Consider the following 21,405-nt stretch of genomic DNA (forward strand, 5'->3'; position numbering starts at 1 on the left):
CCCTGCTACACATTTACTCTTCATTCTACCAAATTTCATATTACTCTAAGAAAATATTTGCATCTGCCAGTGCTGAATTCCCTAGGTCGCCTGATAAACATGGATTTCTTTACTATGTGGGCTGTTTTCCACATTATCTACAGGATGAGTGAAATGACCATGGATAATCAAGAATTATGAGCATGGATGAGAGCCAGACTAAGTTTCTTTTAGGCCTCCTGCTTTATATTCATTAGTTGCTATGACTTCTTTTAGATCCTGACCGTGCTTTGCTGCTTGTTTAAGTGAAATTGTGGAATATAACATGTTAGAAACCCTCCAAAAAAAAATGGCTCTTTTCTCTAGCACGACATGAAGAATAAGAATGATTCTAGGCAATTTAAAGTCCTTCATCCTGAGGTAAAGTTAAGGAGTTATACTGGAAGGGAGAAGAAGGATGTCTCATTGATTAAGATTGCCTTAACCAAGTGGTTTGGGGATTTATTTTGAAAAATCAGGTACCAAATTAGTATTTAGTGCTAGTACTTAGTACTTAAACCTCAACTGATTTCTTGCCTTACCCTGAAAAGAGCCGATACTGTCTGGAAAGAAGAACCCTTCTTCTTAGAACCTTTCTTGGCAGCTCCACCACTAGCCTCTGAAGAAAAGAGAAAGTACACAATTTAAACATAGCTTTGATTCATCCATGTTCCTTGTTGCCCCTTTGCTCCTTTCTCATCTTTCTCAAATGGATTTAAGACTGCTATTTGTCCTTCTCACTCTTTCATCAGAGTTAGAATTTTGTCTCAATAGAAATACATTACTAAATTTGAGTAGACCTCAATGCCCCCTACTGAATGAAATGCTAAATATACTATTAAAACTGTGGTGAGGAAATGTGGCATAGTGGATAGAGTAAATAAAAAATTCAGGACCCAGAAAGAAAAACATTCATGTCTTTCCTCTGATACAGCTTATTCCCTCGGGTAATTCTCCAAGACCATAAGCTCTGAGGGAGTTGCTGATTACATAGGTGGAGAGTGTTTTTACACCAGGAACTTCCCACTTTGATGAAATCATAGTCTTATACCAAAAGGGGGAAAAATTGTGGAAACATTGCTCTTGTCATGGGGGAAATGGGGTATGGGGTTTGGGGTAGGGGTTGGGGTAGGGGTAGGGGTTTGGGGTCCTTAGGAATTCCTCTTCAAAGAATTACATCCTCTTGCGCACAAAAGCAGTTAGAATAAGATAATAATTAATTTAGGGGCAAGGGAAGGGAGGGGGAAGGGAAGGGAAACCATGAGAGAAATCCTTGGACTTCTCATGGGGAGAAAGGCATAGAGCGTGGCTCTGAGATACCAATCTCCTCGAGCAGGAGACTGGCAGGTACTTTTATAGAGGACTGATGGGGGTGACCATCTGACTATGGAAATTCAACAATGTCCTCTTGGCCTTATTAGCAGGCCTTGTTTACTAGTAGTACCATGGGGCGCAGCTAGGTGGCGCAGTGGATAAAGCACCGACCCTGGAGTCAGGAGGACCTGAGTTCAAATACGACCTCAGACACTTGACACTTACTAGCTGTGTGACCCTGGGCAAGTCAATTAACCCCCATTGCCCCACAAAAACCAAAAAAACAAACAAACAAAAACCTAGTACCATGTACCATGGAATAAAACATAGCAAATGAGAACACACTGTCTGTAGAAAATTTTATGTTTTCTCATGTCCATTTGGCACCAGGGTGATATCAGTGTTGGAAAAGGTCATGAATAGGTCATTAGAAGAGAAACTAAAGGAACAACTATTTGCTCTCTAAACCTCCAGACACAATTGCTGAAGTCACCAGAAGAACAGTACCCTCTCCAGCTTGTAGTAATGAGTGTGCACTATCTTTCACACATTACCTGCTTCAGCAGTCTGAGTCCCAGAGAAGAGATAAGCTAGAGTTTTCATTGAGGACTTCTGGTACAGCCCAACCACAGTCTCATTCAGGGGGTCCTTATTCTTGTCTAGCCAGCCAGCAATGTTGTAGTCCACAGTACCAGCGTAGTGTATCAGAGAGAAGTGGGCCTCAGCTTTCCCTTTGACAACCTTGGGTTTCTGGAAGTTGGCGGACTTTCCAAGATGCTGCTCATACAGCTTGTTCTTGAAAGAAGTGTCTGTTGCCTTGGGGAACATACACTCTTCTTCAAGGATGGAGAAGATGCCCATTGGCTGAAGGGAAGGCAGCAAATATATAATGATTATGTGATATAGAGAATTCATTCTAACCATAAAATTTAAATGATATTCAATCATGGAAATTTTCAAGTTATTTTTAATGTCTAAAAATCGAAACATACCTTCTCAATGAGCTCAATGCAGGCAGCCAGGTCCATCCCAAAGTCAATGAACTCCCACTCAATGCCTTCCTTCTTGTACTCCTCCTGCTCCAGTACAAACATGTGGTGGTTGAAGAACTGTTGCAGTTTCTCATTAGTGAAGTTGATACACAGCTGCTCCAGGCTATTGAACTAAATAGAGAAATTGTAGAAACATAAGATTTAAAGCTGAGAAGAACCATTAGACCTTCTCTAATCCTAGGCCCACATTTCATAGAAGAGGAAACTGAGGATTATAAAGGTAAAGTAACATGTAAAAGGTTTTGCAAAAGTTTTTTAAAACGTGCAAATCAGAATTTGACGTCAGAGCTTGTGATTTCAGACCTCTTTTTTATATGAGAAGCAGCATCATGTAAGAAGGATTACATGGGATTGTGAAGAGAGCCCTGGAGTTGGAGTTTAAAGAGATCAGGTTTCCCTTTACACGTTCACTAGCTATGTGACTATGGGCATGCAGCCTAACCTCTATGAGTTTCTATTTTTTCCATTGTAAAATGGGGGCAATAATACCTATAATACTTACATAATGAAGATTGGAGGAGCAAAGGGATAGAGTATGCAAAACAATTTGCAAAATGTAAAGCACCATATATGTCAGTGATTATTATTACTAACCCCACACTACCTTTAAGGACTAAATCAAAGACTATCTTCCACATGAAGATCATTTTCCTGATTCCCATGGCAAAAAGTGTTCCCTCTACCCTTCTTGGGTTGATTATAGCACTTTATACCACTTATAGGCACTTGTATTCTAATTTATAAAGTAGATATTTAGTCAATACAATTCTACTTATTTATATAGTCCAAGCCTATGATTTCATAGCCTATGATTTCATTGACATGAGGGACCTCCCAGTATTGAGATTCCCTTCCATATTGAAGGAAATTTATAGTTTTAAAGTGGTTGGGATTGGGGCAGCTAGATGGCGCAGTGGATAGAGCACCGGCCCTGGAGTCAGGAGTACCTGAGTTCAAATCCGGCCTCAGACACTTAACACTTACTGGCTGTGTGACCCTGGGAGGGTCACTTAACCCCAATTGCCCCTCAAAAAAACAAAAACAAAAACAAAAACAAAATAAAGTGGTTGGGATCACTGAGAGGTTACCTGACTAGAACAGCTTTTAGTGGGGCTCCATGAATAGGCTGAATCAGGGATTTTTTGTTGTTGTTGTTGTTGTTGTTGTTTTGTTTTGTTTTGGCGGCTGAATCAGTTTTCTGAGGATTAGTCTTGTTATTAAGAGGAGGCACATCACCAGTAGATTGGCCACAGGGTGATATAACTTTTTTTATCCACACTAACCCATGAAACAAAGGAAAAATTTAAATGGCCTTCAGTCTTTTGTAGCCCCCTTTCACTTCCACAGTGACTATGGCAGAGAGGTGCAAAAGGAATGGGACAACAATTTGTTTTCGACCATCAACTGACTCCTTGAAGGCAGGGACTATAGCATGCTTTTCACTGTATTGCCAGTGATTAGAAAGTACTTGGCACGTAGTAAGAAATGCTCAGTGAATTGCATCGAATTGATTTGTTACAAAGGGCCTCAGAACTGCAAAATTTACTGTGAACTGATTCTTCACCCAGTCCCCTTTTTCCCAGACAAATGAATTGCCTTGTTGGGCTGACCAGTCTTTGTCATTTCCAGACTCTTGATGGACTTATGGACCTTCCCCCAAACAAATTATCCCCTCCCAAAGATTCGCAGGCTTACTTCCTGGACTTTAGGTTATTATGTAAAAAGATTCATTTACATAAAATAGTTTCTGTCTGTGAGAAATTTACTTTTCCCAAGGGTAGTTTCATAGCTCCCTCTGTTCTGTTACCTCATAAAAACCCTGTCCTCAGTTCCCATCTTTGGGTATTCCTAGCTTCCAAGCTTTGTGATACCACAAATCTTCTGCCTGGATTAAAGACCTTATTTCTCCTATATTGATTATTTCCTTAATTTCCAGGTTAACAGGCCACACAATTCCAGGCATTTCTTCACTAACTAGAAATCAGTTTTCTTTTTATCTTTTTGCTAGCCATAGTGCAGATTCACAAATTGATTGTAGTTCTGACCTATGACCTCAAAATTATCCTGTTGCACCTTAGTCCTTACCTCCCTGATGATGTATTTCCCTGTATCTATTCTGGGATGTGCTGTCTTATAAAAAAAGTATGCTTGGATATTTTTAAAATGTCAGCCTTATCTTGCACTGAGAGTTTCAGATTCAACTATAGTACCTGACCAAACCTTACTCAGCTTTCTTCTGAACATATAGGAACTTGTAGAATATAGCATTTCTTGAAATTATCTAATCATTTTCTTTTAAATCATAATTGGGGAAATCACAAGAGAAGGGCACAGTAGTCTCTGTTTCTGAATTTATTGCCATAAAATTCCCCTCTACTAACTTGCTGCCAACTCACATCAAAGATCTCGAAACCAGCGATGTCCAAGACTCCAATGAAGTACTGTCTGGGCTGCTTGGTGTCCAGCTGCTGGTTGATACGAGTAACCATCCACAGGAACATCTTCTCATACATAGCTTTAGCCAGAGCACCTACAGCATTAGTTACCTTAAAGTACAAAAATGTAATGCCTGTAGTTATTGGGAAAATGTAAAGGATGCCCAAATCATTTGTAATTAACTTAAGTCAGGCACATACTTGCTCTACAGTCTGGCCTTTGGTGACATATTCATTGCCAACTTTCACCCGAGGATAGCACAATGCTTTGAGCAGGTCTGCGGAATTCAGACTCTGGAGATAGGCAGCTTTGTCAGCCACTGTGGGGACAAGATAAGAGGGGAAATTATAAATATATATGTATGCATATATATATGTATATATTTGTGTGTATAAATATATATGTGTAAATATATATGTACCTATACCCATGTATACATACAAACACACATCTATAAATATAAATATATATTTGTGTATATATATATATATAAATATAAATATACATATACATATACATATATATATGTATGCACACCAGTGAAGATTAGCACTGACACTATGGTGCTTCTCTCCAAGCTCAAGGATAATAGGAGACAAGAACCAGATTTGATTTCAGTTATATAATCAAGCAACTTAAGAGGAACCAGTGAATACCTTCGGTGCCATCTGGTTCAGCTTGTTCCTCTCGCTGCTTTTGTTTGAATTTCATGTTCCCATAATGCATGACAGCCCCAGTCAGCTTGTAAATGGCCACCTTTTCTTCAGCTGTGAAGCCCAAAATATCAATTGCACTCTGTCAATAGAATCAATGAGGTAAATGTCAGATTTGGTTCTGAATGAATACTGCTATTAGTTTGTTTTCTTTTGGGGATTAGCTTGGCAAGGGGAAGGGGGTGATGTTTTCCTCAACCTTTTGAGGCTGACAATAAGAAGAATAGCAATACTCATGTTTGAGCCATCTCTTGCTGTTATAGTCAGAGAAAGAATACTTAATTTGGTGGAGTGGAGATCTCACCCAATATGGAACTACTTAGTTTCTTAAATACTTACATCAGTAGCCATCAGCTCCTCTTGGTCATTAATGCTGGCAACAGTGATCTCTCCTTGACTGACAAATGGATAATCATATGGGTTGGTGGTAATTAGAAGCATTTCTGATGAAAAAGAATTGACAGAATTACCCTTCTCATAAAAAATCCAACATATATACACAATTGATATAACCAGAACCACAAAAAGCAATTAATGAAAAAATAAGGATGGCTGAGAAGACAACCCAAACACATTGAGGGTGATGTAAGAAGATTACTCCTTCTCCACTTCTCTCTACTGAAGAGACTGAATCTTTACCCAGACAGGCCTTTGGTCTAAACAAGTTCATCAATTCTGTTATTTGATTTAATGAAGGGAATCATGAAATGTCTTACCAATTAGTTCTGGTTTCTTGTTTGATGTGATCTGATAAAAAATGTGGTAGCTTCTTTCAGCCTTTAGCTGGAAAGTAACTCTTGACTTCTCTAGCAGATCTGAAGAGATAGGTAAAATGTAATTAGTCAGATTTTAAAAGTAAGATACAAAGCTTAATTTTCCAACAAAAATCCATAGACATAGCAAATGGAAAAGATTTTGATGGATAAAGATATAGATATAGATATAGATATATAAAATCACTTTATGATTAGTAGATCTTGGTCACTTACATGTTTCAATGTCTGCTGAAGCCAGTTTCCCTGTGGTACTGAAGTGGATCCTAATGAACTTACCCTGGAAAGGAAAAAGAATATGACTTTGTCTTTATGTAGCATTCATCTCTGAGTAACTCAAAACCCATGATATATGTGATCAATTCCATGAATACCCTCATACTGTAGGAAAAATCTTACTATCCCCCATTTGGAAAGTTTGTATTTAAACATAGGTATTAAACATTGTGAAGCAGAAGCTAGGTGGCTCAGATAATGACTAGATAGAGCATTAGGTTTAAAGTCAGGAAGACCTGAGTTCAAATTTTACCTCAGACACTTTACTAGCTTTGTGACCTTGGGCAGATTACTTAACCTCTGTTTGCCTTAATCCATTTGAGAAGGAAATAACAAACCACTCTGGTATCTTTGCCAAGAAAATCCCAAGGACAGTATGGTCCTTGGAGTCACAAATAGTTGGACAGAACTGAATGACTAAACAACAACATTAAATATTCTAACATTATGGAGCTTATAAAGCAAGTCAAGGGTAAAACCAAGACAAAAGTTTTACTGGTTGGCCCATGTTAATATCAGGATAGTAACTCCCATCAGCCCATATTATTCCATCATTAGAGGGAGAGGGAATGCATTTATGGAACTAAGGACCATATTGATGGAAGGTTCTGGGCACTATAGTCACAGGGCTCACATTTATAATATTCATTAGTTTTCCCAAAGGCACTTACAAAGCGAGAAGAGTTGTCATTCCTCACAGTCTTGGCATTGCCAAAAGCTTCCAACAGGGGGTTTGCACTGATGATTTGATCTTCTAGTGTCCCCTAAAACAACAGCAAAAACAACAAGCTGGTCCTCACATCAGAGATTCCACAAAAACACCAAAGAACATCAGCAGGAAACTTGACTCTGACTTGATTCCTAGCCCCACCTGCATCTTTCCAGGTTCTTCCTTCTTCTTCTCTCCAGTAACTGCAATTGTTGCAAAGTACTGAATGACACGCTTGGTGTTGACAGTCTTTCCAGCACCAGATTCTCCACTGCCAAATCCAAAGAAAAAAAATAGTCAGACTCTCAAACAATTGTAAGCAACTCAATGATCACCCCCCAGCATGACATCTACATACGTGATCAAGATTGACTGGTTCTCCCGATCTGTGAAAGAGAAAACAAAGGAACGTTTTAAAAATAAATTTGACTTTCAAAATGAAGTAGCATATTTCCGTAAAAGGAAACCACCAAGAACAGGTATCATGAATTTTTGTGGTGTTCTTCCTTTCATAAAATGACCTTTAAGAGGAGGAAGACAATAAGATACATCCCTCGGCAGAGGCCATGTTTACTTCTCATGTGACCTATTGATTGTGCCATGATTTCTGCTACATCAGGAAAAGTCTATTACTATTCATAGGACACAAATGATGATAGTGAAGAACATAGTTTTATGTTTCATTCAACTACCTACTGAACTAATAAAATGTAAAGTCACTTGAGGGCAAGAGCCCTTTCCTTTTAGTCTTTGTGTCACTAGCACCCAAAACAATGTCTTGTGAAGAGGACATTTTAAAGTGTTTCTCTTATTGAAACGTTAACTCTGATTTTAAAAAATACTAATGAGCTACATTAAGGTAATTAACAAATAAATCATGTGATTAATTATTATTTTAATTATTTAAAATTATTAAAATTTTAAATTAATTATTTAAAACATGTATTAGTATTAAATTCAATCAATGCTTGGGGTTCCTTATATCATATCTCTTGGCTTTCCTCCAATCCAACAAGCATTTAGTTCATGCCCACCAGATTGCTAGAGGTATATTAGAAGACACTGGGTGGGGGTGCAGCTAGGTGGTACAGTGGATAGAGCACCAGCCCTGGAGTCAGGAGGACCTGAGTTCAAATGCAGCCTCAGACACTTAACACTTATTACCTGTGTGACCCTGGGCAAGTCACTTCACCCTCATTGCCCTGCCCCGCCCCCCCCCCCAAAAAAAAAGAAGAAGAAGAAGGAGAAGAAGGAGGAGGAGGAGAAGAAGAAGACGACACTGGGGACAGAATGAAAAAAAAACAAACCAAACCAAACAAAAACAGTCCCTATCTTACAAGGAGTTCACATTCTACCTAAAGATACAAGATGTCAGTATATGTAATAACCTGTGGTTAATGGAACAACACTGGGGTGTTGGAGATAGTACATGAGGTAAGACTTAAAGGAAAAGAGAGGATTCTCTGAGGTGGTGGTGAGGTGGGAGTACATTCTGGGCATGGGGAACAACTCATGCAAAGGCACAGAAACAGTGGATGAAGTGTATTTGTAGAACAGCAAGTTTGTCTGGAACATAAGGTATGTGAAAAGGAGTAATGATAATGTTATTATATATTTAAAAGGAATAGCAAGTTATACATAATAGATTTGCTATTTCATATGCAATCATCTGTTTTATTATACTATGTTATAGAATGGCTTGTTTTATTCCATAAATTAAAATTTTAAAAAATATTAAAAAATGAAAGGGAGTCATGTACTAATAATCTGGCAAATAGGCCAGCACCAGATTTTTAGATGCCAGGCTAAGGATTAGCCTACCCTAGGTCCCCAAGTAATAGAGGTACATTGAAGTTTTTCTTGAATTGGTGGTATTGTGGTATTGTCAAAATTCCTAGAGTCTTAATTTTTCAACAGGATAAATTTAATTTTAGGTGTTTAATCTCTTCTGGTAGAATTGAAATTCAGGGGTTAGATTTCAAGCATGTTTTTGAGTTGTTTTTAATATCCACTCCTATTTCAATTAATAAATAAATCTTTATAAGGCATTTATGTGCCAGGTGCTATGCTAAGCACTTTCAAAGATGTTTTAAGGTTTGCAGGGAGCTTCATTTATCAGTCCCATATGAGAGAAGTGGTATTATCCCCAATTTCCAAATTAGAAAACCGAGATTCAATATTTATGTGCTCTGGAACGAACGGCTATTGCATTTGAGCCTAGGCTCTAACCCAGATTTTCAAAATCTTGATGGGCTATTGCTATTCTAGTAAATTAATAAATTTTATTCCAAGTAATTTAAACATTAGTGCAGTAATTTGAGTGAAGCTCCCCTAATCTTGGAGGCTGGTGTATTTTATTGAAAATATTTTTTGCTGTTCAGTTGTTTTCAGTCATGTCTGACTCCTGTGATCCCATTTGGGATTTTCTTGACAAAGATACTGGAGTGGTTTGCCATTTCCTTCTCCAGCTCATTTTACAGATGAGGAAACTGAGGAAAACAGGGTGAAGTGACTTTCCCAGGGTCACACAGCTAGTATCTGAGGTGAGATATGAACTCAGGAAGATGAGGCTTCCTGATTCTAGGCCCAACTCTCTAGCTGTCCTTTACTGAAGATATATTGCCTCATTATTTATTGCTTCAGTTTCCATGTCCTCATAGGTATGTTTTGTTTCTAAGCACTTACTCCTTGGCTCTGCTCTGCTTGTTGTCCTTTGCTCTCAGAGAGGACCAAAATGACATAACTACATTAGAGACAAGTTACATCGTGTCTGACTGTGGCTAATGAGATCAATATGAGCTCAGAATGCCCTTCCATAGCTGGGCACAAATAATCCATGTGAATATTGGGGGTAGATTCTCTAAATCTGCTATTTCTCATTCTTTTGAGCTACTGCAATTCTGCTTTGCTCATAGAGCACAATCTGAATCATTTTTGAAATAGGAATTTCCTGGTATTCCATAGGTACTTAAGAAATATTGACCCACTCACCAGTTAACATGAACTGATAGGCATTGTCAGAGATGGAGAAGATATGGGGTGGGGCCTCCTGACGCTTTTTGCCCCTGTAGGCAGCCACGACCTCTGGGTTGTACACTGGCAGCCACTTGTAGGGATTGACAGTGACACAGAAGAGCCCTGAGTAGGTCTGTATGAAGAAAGAAGAGACAGTAATCTTATCAATATTTATTAAATGAAACTTTAAAAGGAGAGTTTTTCAAGGCATGAATATTTTAACTATATTATGAGCTAACAGAGTAAAGAACATGTTTAAAAATCTTCATATCTCTAATAGTTCTCAGCACTGTGCCTTAAATATAGTTCGTATTTGCCCATCGATAATTCCTGTTAAGAATATTTGGAGTTCCTTTGGAACTCTGCAAGTCTTAAATACTTAAAGATTGATACTATGTTTGAGGCAATAGATGGGGTATGCCTTTTAGTAGAAGCATCATATATAGAAAGTGTAGCTTCTCCCTTTTGCCCCTAAAAACCATAGAATTACAGATTTTCAAAGTGGGAAAGCCCAACTCACACATAAGGACTGGGTTTTGAATAGGAGGACCTAGATCTGAACATCAGCTCTATTACTTACTACCTATGTGACCTTGGAAGAGTTACTTAACCTCCATAGGCTTCAGTCTCTCATATTTAAAATGAGAGAGCTGGACTAGGTATTCTCAAATGTCCATTCCATCTCTAAACCCATGATTCAATGCACAAGAATCCCTTCTATGGTCATCAAACCTTAGCCTGAAAAGCTCTGTTACCTCTGGAGGCAGCCCATTCCATTTTTAAATGACTCCATTAATATGTTTTTCCTGACATCAAGCCTAGATTTTTCCCTTTTTTAACATATCCATTGATCCATTAATCCTTGTATCACCATCTGGGGTCAACTGAAATAAATTTAATCCCTCTTTTACATGATAACCTTTCCAACACTAGAAGACAGACCTCACAGTCTTCCATAAACCATAATTTGTCCAGGTTAAATACACCCTCTACTTTTAGCTAGTCCTCATGCATGTATGCATTAGAGGAAAGCCCTTCACCAATCTGATTATTCTTCTCTGGATGCCCTTCAGTTAACCAATGCCCTTCCTAAAATGACTCACCAGAACTGAATGCAAAACCCCAGATGTCATCTGTTAGTATTGTGTGTACAGCAGGATTATCTCCTCTCTAGTCCTGGATACTATGCCTCTCTCAACACAATCCAAGATTGCATTAGCTTTTTTGGTTTTCATCTAATCATCTAATACTAATAATTTATATTGCATGCGTAGTCCACTAAAATACCAATGTTTTCTGGTTGATGTGCTGTCAAGCTACACCTACCACATCTTATACTCTTGAAGTTGCATTTTAAAATGCATTTAAGAGTTTACTTTTGTTTCCATTGGATTTTATCTTATTAGATTCATTCCAATGCTTTAGCTGCTGAGATCTTTCCACTCTTCACTGTCTGCCACCAAGTCATCTGTTGATCCTAGCTAGTTTTCATCTGCAAATTTGATAAACATGTAATATATACCATTATCCAGTGCTCTAAGAAACTGATGTAAGCACTGAGTTTCCCTAATTAGAAAGAGGAAGAAAAAAATCCTCAAACAACTTTCATGTTCAGTTCAGTTGGCAATTAGCAGCTGTTCAAATGCCTATTTATGTGATCTTTAGCAAACCAGAGCAGACTTTCTTGCCTTTTGTTAATGAGACAGTTGTGGAGAGGTGTTGGACAGGTTGAGGGTGGTGTTATGGGCTTCCAAAAGCCATCATGAACAGAGTTAGAACCTTGAGAGAGTATTTGGAAACTATCCCATTTGGGGATCTCCAGATATAAGTTACATCCTTACTTGCTGACTCTTTTAAAATTATTCCACATACAGATCTAATTACCAGCTACTTAACATCTTGAGAGCTATAGTGAGGCCTTTCTTTAAACTGTATTTGGAAGGTCACTTGAATGAATTTCGAATTGGGGCTAAGTAATATGTGTCCTAAACTACAGATACTTTGAGATATACTCACATAGATCATCCAGGCTGCATAACGCTCTTTGAGGTTATACAGGACAGCAGGCTCGTGCAGGTGAGTCATCATGGCCATGTCCTCGATCTTGTCATATTTGGGAGGGTTCATGGGGAAGATTTGATCTTCCCGCACTGTTAGTGTCTGGAAAGTAAGAAAGGCACAGATTCATGTAGATTAGGAAAAAGAATATATTGGATGTCAATTCAGGGTGGTAAGATGTTTACTTACTGCTCCAGATTCTGTTTTTACGGTCACCTTTCCTCCTTCCCGGCTTTGGATGGTGCTTTTTACAAAAGATTCCTTAGGTTCCACCACAAAGACTGATGTTTTCGCATCAAAAGGCTTGTTCTGAGCCTCAATACGTTCCTTTTCAGACTTTCGTAAGTAAGGGGCCGCTTCCCCAAAAACGGCCATTTCATTGTCTGAACTCATGGCTATAGTATGTTAGCCACAAGGCTTAACGGAAAGAAGATACATAAAAGTCATCATTCATGATCTGCATGAACATACACATATTTTTATTCATTCAGTAATTTTTGTTTGTGATCAATAATTGCTTTGTTCCCAGCTGGGGAATAACAGTCAACTATACTGTTCTAACTACTGGAAAAAATTAATATAACTCACATTTTCATGTTACATAACTTATCTTCCCACATCCCCTGCCTGTGAGCAGAACTATTATTAAGACAGGACAACCAGGGCCTTGCCCTAAGGCACAGTAATTTAGAGGGTGCTAACAATTTTTGTAGCCCTTCAGCAACATAGAAACAATTGAGCTTAGCTTTATCCCTGGGGTGGTTGTATGTCAGGTGAATTGCTCCTTGACATAACCTGCCTTCATCTACTTAGCATTCCCCCTATAGAGGATCTTCCTAGCAGGACATTCACAGTGTTCTTTGGTTTCCATTTCTCTGTAAATTACAATAATGGTTTGTTTGTTTGTTTGTTTTGCCCTGGACCTATGATTTCATCATTGTAGAGAGTTTTATCATGAGGAAATTCCCTCTACCAATGCAATTCAATACTGGTCCTAAAATATTTATTCCTAGAAAGTTACCTGGACACTGAGTCACTTACATGACTTATCCTAAGTCATACAACTGGTCTGTATCAGAGTTAGGCAGTATTTGAACTGAGATCAATCTACTTCCAAAGCTTCTTTTGGCTTTCTAGTAATAAAGATTGCTTACTTTTATATGACACATCGTGGTTACAAAATACTTTACATATCTATCTTCTTTGATCCTCAGACCAATACTCTAAGGTAGGTATTATAAGTAATGCTATCTCCCTTTTATTATTGAGAAGACTGACTCAGTGAATGGACTTGCTTACTATTACAGAGCTAATAATTGATAGAGCTGAAATTCAAGCATGGGTCTTTTGAGGAAGAATACTACCACATCCTTTCTATAACAGAAGTACTTGAAACATATTTAACTCATTTGCCCAATAACGTCTTCTTTTGAATATGAAAATTATTCACAATGTCCTAATAGTTTTTTGTGATTAATGAATGGACCGTGTACAACAAAAATTTATCAGGCATTCATCAAAAGATCACAAGATCATAAATTTTTAAATCTGGAAGATCCTTTATAGATTTTCTACTGTCATCTTCCATTCACTGGAATAAGTAAATAAAATTATGTTTCTAAGTACAGTCTGATCTGAAGTAAAATTGATTAAGGCACTTTTGAATTAAATGAATATTCTTCCTCAGGAGAATTTTAGCATGCATCTGTTCTTTAGCTAATATGCCGCAAATTCTATTCTCTTTTTGCCCAGATGATATCTTGTTTCATCAACCACCTAAGCGCCCTGCTAGAAAGAAAAGATCCACTTTCTAGTAACTTGCCTGAAGCACAAGTTGGAAGACAGAGTTACTGAGACAAGTGCTTTCTAGAAGGTTGCTAAGTTACATAAATCCCATCTGGGAGTCTCTTTTAATATCCTTCCAGTGATTAGTAAATCAAGATCTTACCTCTTATGTTAGGAAAGAAGATGCAAACTTGAAGCAGGGCAATGCTGTAAAAGATAAAGGAATTATATTATATTGTCATAAAATCTCCTTTTTGCATGTATGAATCCAAGGTGGCTAAGGACACAAGAATGCCAAAATAAAACCAAAATAAAAAATCTAGAGACAAGATAGGTAGCAATTCTATCAGTGCTACAGCTGAAACTGGGATGTGTGGCTGTGTGGTCCCTTTGCTTACCCTCTCTGTAAATCCAGGTCCTTGCCACTCTTACCTTGGAGCTTTTTAAAGCAAGACGAGTCAGTCTTATTCCAAGAACTCTTTTATAAGGATAGATATGGAAACAATGCAGCTGCCTGTCCTTTCTTAAGTCGAAAAAATTGTTTGGCAAAGCTTGTTTTGGCAATCGAGAGTCCAAGCATAATTCCCATTCATATTAAGCATGTTTGGATATAATTAGACATATTTTTCTTATTGGGTATGTGAATAAATCTCCTCTGAATAATTTGAGAGGATGATATGAAAGGAGGAAGCAGTGTGGTGAGTAAAGAAGTAAATATGGGACCAAGATAACCAGCTTTTATAAACAATTTTGCTACTATCTTACCAGATTTCTTTAGGTATGCCATTTAATCTAAATTTGTGTTACATTGGCATCTTCAGCATTGTGTTGGCAAGGTGTATTTTTTAAATGTCCTTTGCAAGATTGATGTTTATCAGTCTGCCTTCCTGTTTACAGCTGGACAAGATTTGGGGGAGAAAAAACACTCCTCCATTTGTTGGTTCTCTCTTGAATGAAGCCAAATATTCTCATCCCTTCACAAGCCTCCCAAGAATGTCCCTGCACAAGTTTGCTCCACCCCTGATCTCCAGTCTATGGTTCATTCATTCATTCCATCCTGGAATGATGGCACATGTCTATAATGTCTTCTACTAGGTAGGGGAGGCTGAAGCTGCTCTATCACTTGAGCTCGAGAATTCTGAGCTCAGTTTTATTAGCCCATTGGGTGTCCTCACTATGTATGGAACAAATAGGGGGAGCTCCTGGAAGAGGGGAGGCTGAAGGAGTGAAGATTCCACAACTCAATATTGGGATTAGGATCACGAGTGGTTATTGTACTTCCAGCTTCGATGAGATAGAGTGATGCAATCTCAAAAACAAAGAAATTCTCTCTCTCTCTCTTCCCCACCCCCCGCACCCATACCTACACACGCCCACACCCATGCACATGCATACACACATATTTCTATATAATTCATGTATAATTAAATACAGATTTTATTTATACTTTATTATATACATATATTACATACCCACATTAACCCATATACAGGGATAACTCTAAGGGAAGATAAAAAAATAACTAAGACATAATTCCCAGTCTCAAGGAGTTTGCACTCCAGTAGTGGAAATAAGACAAGTCCACAAATAACTGTGATAGGAATACAAAATGCAACTAGAATTCAGATGATGGAATGATTGCCTCTGACTAGGGGAGATAGGGGAGGGCTTCATGAGGTGGCTGTCATTTGATGGGGACCTTGAAGAACAGGTAAGATTTAGACAAGCAGAGAAGGAGGGAAGGGCATTTCAGGCAAAGAGGATAGTATAGAGGCATAGAGGCAAGAAAATTCAGAACATCTAACAGGAATAGGGAACGATTGAGTTTTGCTAGAGTATGGGATATATGAAACGGAAGGTGAAGGAGAGTTGTTGCTTTGTTGTTTTCAGTCAGGTTATCCAGGTTATCCAGGTTCTTTGTTATCCCTTTTTGGGTTTTCTTGGCAAAGATACTGGAATGGTTTGCCATTTCCTTCTCAAGCTCATTTACAGATGAGGAAACTGAGGCCCAGGGCCACACAGCTAGTAAATGTCTGAAGCAGAATTTGAACTCAGGAAGATGAATCTTCCTGACTCCAGGCCCAATACTCTATCCATCACACCACCCAGCTGCCTACAGTTGGCTATGTATGGTCAGAATGTCATATCACCACTACTACTTAAGAGTGCTTATGAATTCTTACAGCTGTTATGGATCTTTTGAATGAAATTTATGTTACAATCCTGTTCAAGGCACCCGAGTGACTTCTAAAAGCAAATGATTTTGGAGGTGTCTGCAGTAATTGGATTGCACCTAATAACATAACTGTATGTTTTGTGGATGTCTTAAACTAGACATATTCAAAATAGGGTTCATTATCTCTCCCCCAAACTCTCCCCCCAATCCACAAATTACTATAGAAGACAACACCATCATCCCAGTACCTCAGGCTCACAACATAGGAGTTATCCTTGGCTTTTTACAATCTGTTGCCTTCCATATCTAGTCTGTTGCTCAGCCATGTTGATTTAATCTTTGCAACATCTCTCATACACACCCCTTTCTCTTTTCTGACATTGCCACTACTCCAATGCAGACCTTCATCACCTAATGCTCAGTTTACTGCATATGCTGCTGGTGAGTTTGAGTGCTTCAAGTCTCTCTCCACTCCAATCTACACTCCATTCATCCTCCAAAATGATTTTCCTAAAGTTCAGGTCCAACCACTCCTCTCCTCTGCTCCCTATTGTCCCCAAGATCAGATACAAAATCCTGTGGCATTTAAAGTCTTTCATAACCTAGCCCCTTCCTGCCTTTTCAGTCTTCTTACAACTTTCTCCCTGACACATACTCTTCAATCCAGTGACATTGGCTTCCTTGAGGTTCATGGACAAGACACTCCATCTCTTGGATCCTGACATATTCTCTGACTGTTTCCCATACCTGAAATACTCTTGCTCCTCAACTCTGCCTACTGACTTCCCTGGCTTCCTTTAATTTACAACTTAAAATTCAATCTTTTACATTCTATCTTTGCATTTCCTAACTCCTCTTAATTCTAGTGCCTTCTCTATGTTAATTATTTCCTATTAATTAAGTATATGTCTTGCTTTATATATTTATATATTATATATTTTTATATTTATATATTATATATTTGTTTGCATGTTGTCTTTCCCATTATATTGTAAGCTCCTTGAGAATAAGAACTATCTTTTGCTTCTTTTTGAATCCTCAGTGCTTAACGCAGTACCTGGCACGTAGTGGGTACTTAATAAATATTTATTGATTGACTGACAACCAACATTTTCTTGAAGATCTCTAGTGAGGGGCAATCCATCACCTTCCAAGGCGGTCCATGACACTCTATCATGTCCCTCATAAGTCTTCAAACTAAACATCTCCACTTCCTCCAACTTGAACTGATACTCATATGGCATAGTCTTCAGACTCCTCATTGGTTTCCCTTTTTTGGAAATGTTCCAAATGTTGCCAATATCTATCTAAAAGCATGTTGCCCAGAAATTTATATAATCCTTCAGATATTTACTAATGAAAGCAGAAAGTAGAGAATCCTGTCCTTTATTCTGGACACCTTCATGATGCAGTCTAAAACTGGATAGTACATATTCATTAACATCTTTCTCTAAAATTTAACTGGGATATAGAGGTAACCCTAAGTTCTTAAAAGCTGTCAGTGGAATATAAACTTTGGCATATTTTAGGGACCAATTTAGCTCATTACAGAATGCTCATCACTAGAAGGCTGGCTACTAGGAAATGAATTTTTTGGACATGGCTACCTTTGAAATAAAGAAAAATATTAAATGAACTTTGGTCTTATTTAAGATTCCTTCTACCTTGATAGTGCAGATGGTGGTCTGGCAAAAAAGAGAATTAGAAGGTGGAAAGAATCACATAGCATTCAGACCATCTAAAAACATGAATTATTACTTTATTATCAATTATTACTATTATTATTTTAACATAAGGCCTTTGTACAATGACTAAAAAAACTGATACATTATTAAACCATTTCAGTACTGATATTTAGAGGAACTAAAAGAAACCAGAAGATATAAAGAATATTTAGCTAAATTGAATTATGGCTTCAAAAGGGTAAATAAAGAAGTTGATTTTGGTGTGTACCCAAAGTCTACCAGAAACATCATTTCATGAAATCTTTGGCCATCTCACAGTTCTCACAAGAAGCATAAGCAAAAGGACCACAATGGAAATAACATTTGCTTATTCACCAATGTCAGTAGTAGAGATAAAGATAAATATCTTTGGAGCACATAAGCTCTTCCCAAACCTGGAGAGTATAAGCCCCTTCAAGGCAGGAACTCTTTTTGTTCTTGGCTTTGTATTTCCAGATCTTATAATACATAGTACCTTGAATGTAGTAGGATCTTAAGAAATATTTGTTAATCTGAGGATTTTGCTTCACACCCAGACATTTGGCAAAGATGACAAAATATTGGGATGGTAATGAACAGACAGAAACAATAGCTCATTGCTGGTAGAGCTATTTATTCATACAATCATTCTGGAAAACAATGTGGAATTTTGCAAACAAAGTGACTAAAATTTCCAAATACTTTGATTGTAGTGCTAGGCATATACCCCAAGAAAGTCACTTATAAAATGAAAATCCTCACATACACAACAAAATATTTATAGCATCACTTTTTGTGGTAGCAAAGAATTGGAAAAAAGTAGTTGACCTTTAATTGGGGAATAACAAAACAAAATGTTACATTAAAGTAATGAAATACTACATAAATGATGAGTTTGATGAATACAAAGAAGCAAAGAAAGATTTGTATGAACTGAAGCAGAGCGAAGTATGTGGAGCCAATAATACAACATATGCAGTGACTACAACAATATAAAAGGACTAAACAACCAAAACAAATTTAAAAAATGAATGTTCCAAAATTGCAAAGGACAAAGGAAAGATATGAAAACTCATCTTCCCAAACTCCTGTGCAGAGAAGGTATATACATGGGTCTGGACTATTACACCTGTTTTCAGATTTTTTGACACATTGAACAGTTTTGCTGTTGTTTTTTTTTCTTCCTCCTATTCTCCTTTCTTCTTACATTTGTTGTTGTTGTTGTTGTTGTTGTTGTTGTTGTTGTTGTATGGAATGATTCTCTGGAAAGGGAGAGAAGAAGAGATGTATAGAAAACTTAAGTATTATAAGGAGATATGGCAATTAAGGGCAGCTAGGTGGCATAGTCGATAAAGCACTGGCCCTGGATTCAGGAGTACCTGAGTTCAAATCCGGGCTCAGACATTTGACACTTAACTAGCTGTGTGACCCTGGGTAAGTCACTTAACCCTCATTGCCCTGCCAAAAAAAATAAGGAGATATGAATAAAATGTATTTTGAAAAGAAATATTTGTTGAGTTTAATTAATTTGACAGGAAGTCAACAGCTGCTTTGATACTGAGTGATATCAATGGAAAAGCAAGACAGATTTTTTTTAAAGGGGAAACATATGATTTAGGATCAAGAAGTGAAAGAAGGGGGGCAGCTAGTTGGCACAGGGGATAGAGCACTGGCCCCGTATTAAGGAGGACCTGAGTTTAAATCTGGACTCAGACACTTGACACTAGTTCTGTGACCCTGGGCAAGTCACTTAACCCCAATTGCCTCACAAAAAAAAAAAAGGTGAAAGAAGGAAAAGGGTGGTCAGCTACTCAGAAGCTTTAGGCCAGTGTATGATTGCTTTCTTCTAGAGGACAATTAAAAGGTTCTAGACATGAATGACAAACCACATCACAAAAGGAAAACCTTGGCTGTTAAAGCAGAAAGCAAAGGAGATGAGTGACTTCTAAATCATCTATCCATGTACAATCAGCTTATTGACGACTTAGGGAAAGATAAAAATCAAAATTAAATCAGCAGAAAGGATAAAGATTAGAAGACATTGTAGGAAATTATGTCATCCTAATTTCAAAGTTCTTAACTGATAAATGGGCTTGTCAGCATTTCTGTATATTGTTATCATCACTTACAGTAAATCACTACATTTGGTCTCTAACATCTCAGTGGAAGTGACATTTAAGAAAATAAATTTGAAATAGCAGCCAGAAATGACTTATAGAAGAAATCTGCTCTGATGGTAACAATTTTTTAAGTGCTTAGAAATTAATTTTCAATGTCTCTCAAAGATGGAAAAATTTAAAAATAACAAAAACACATGCAATATTATTTTTAAAAAGCAAATTAGAAAATTCATCAACTATAGCTCCATATGCCTGCTTTCTTATCTTCATAAAATGTTTTTGAGAATAACCTATTAATATAACTAGGGTAGTCTATGAAAATTTGAAAAAAGAGCAAGCGGGCTTTTTGTAAATGCTTCTCCATTACACACTACATATTCACAGCCACATAATTCACTGAAATTTATAGAGAAAACAATATCCTACTAAGTGTAAGGGAAAATGAAGGCTAAAGGTTCTACTCTAATGAAATGTCTTCCATGCCCATGACATTAATTTGGATCCTACAGCATGGCTTCAAAGACCTACAGTGATCGGGTAAGGGAGCTGTTTTTTTCCTTAATCAAAGATTCAGAAGGTCAGGCCCCTATGGGTCTTTGTTTATGCCTATAATCTGAAATGGTCAGTGAAAAAGACAGGAATAAGTGGGGATGGTGAAGGAAACTGTAGGCTGCAGTAAGAATTGGAGGTGGGGAAGAGGGGGAAGAAAATCAACATGGAGTCGATTCCTTAATGTCTGAGACCCTGGAGCTGAATTGACAAACTCCAGCAATTTCCAGCCTGTCCTGAAAAATGAGAATATCTCCATGTAGGTTTCTAAGACTATGTTGAGAGGAGACAAGGTAGCTAATAGCTACTCAAAACATGCATATGTTCAGATTTTATAAGATTTCTTGATAGATGCAATTATAGATAGCTGTTCAATGATCTACTGATTATCAGTGTTAATCAAGGTAAAGAAAGGGTAATGTTTGTTATTCAAATGCCTTTCCAAGTGTGACCAAGGATGCCTTGTGCAAAGTCCAAACAAAAAAAGAAAATGGTAAAACCCTTCAGTTGTTCCCATTTGCAGATGACATTACAATAATGACATCAAATCCTAGAATACTTTAGGGAATCCTCAGTGAAATCTATAATCACTCAAAAGAGATAAACTTAGTGATTGTAAAACCATTTGGAAAACCAAATGGATCAAGTCCTTATATTTCCCCAATTGCTACATGAACATTCCACTCAATTAGTTCACCACACATACTA

At 37.6% G+C, this 21,405-nt stretch overlaps 1 protein-coding gene across 1 annotated transcript in view; it reads right to left on the reverse strand.

The window, feature by feature from the left end:
• LOC122754400 (myosin-2) overlaps positions 1-14,596 on the reverse strand; it is a 29,801-nt gene extending 15,205 nt beyond the window's left edge. Inside the window, exons 1-17 of the mRNA XM_044002794.1 lie at positions 14,548-14,596; positions 14,313-14,356; positions 12,554-12,781; positions 12,323-12,466; positions 10,283-10,439; positions 7,650-7,677; positions 7,454-7,562; positions 7,254-7,346; positions 6,523-6,586; positions 6,250-6,348; positions 5,873-5,976; positions 5,477-5,615; positions 5,021-5,139; positions 4,781-4,930; positions 2,325-2,495; positions 1,887-2,196; positions 561-637 (exon numbers count right to left, since the gene is read on the reverse strand). Coding sequence (XP_043858729.1) covers positions 561-637; positions 1,887-2,196; positions 2,325-2,495; positions 4,781-4,930; positions 5,021-5,139; positions 5,477-5,615; positions 5,873-5,976; positions 6,250-6,348; positions 6,523-6,586; positions 7,254-7,346; positions 7,454-7,562; positions 7,650-7,677; positions 10,283-10,439; positions 12,323-12,466; positions 12,554-12,757 — 1,968 coding nt within the window. The 5' untranslated portion in view covers positions 12,758-12,781; positions 14,313-14,356; positions 14,548-14,596. The remainder of the gene's footprint in view (positions 1-560; positions 638-1,886; positions 2,197-2,324; positions 2,496-4,780; positions 4,931-5,020; positions 5,140-5,476; positions 5,616-5,872; positions 5,977-6,249; positions 6,349-6,522; positions 6,587-7,253; positions 7,347-7,453; positions 7,563-7,649; positions 7,678-10,282; positions 10,440-12,322; positions 12,467-12,553; positions 12,782-14,312; positions 14,357-14,547) is intronic.
• Positions 14,597-21,405: the final 6,809 nt, after the last annotated feature.

This window comes from Dromiciops gliroides, chromosome 4 (genome assembly GCF_019393635.1).
Source record: "Dromiciops gliroides isolate mDroGli1 chromosome 4, mDroGli1.pri, whole genome shotgun sequence".
Taxonomy (NCBI): domain Eukaryota; kingdom Metazoa; phylum Chordata; class Mammalia; order Microbiotheria; family Microbiotheriidae; genus Dromiciops; species Dromiciops gliroides.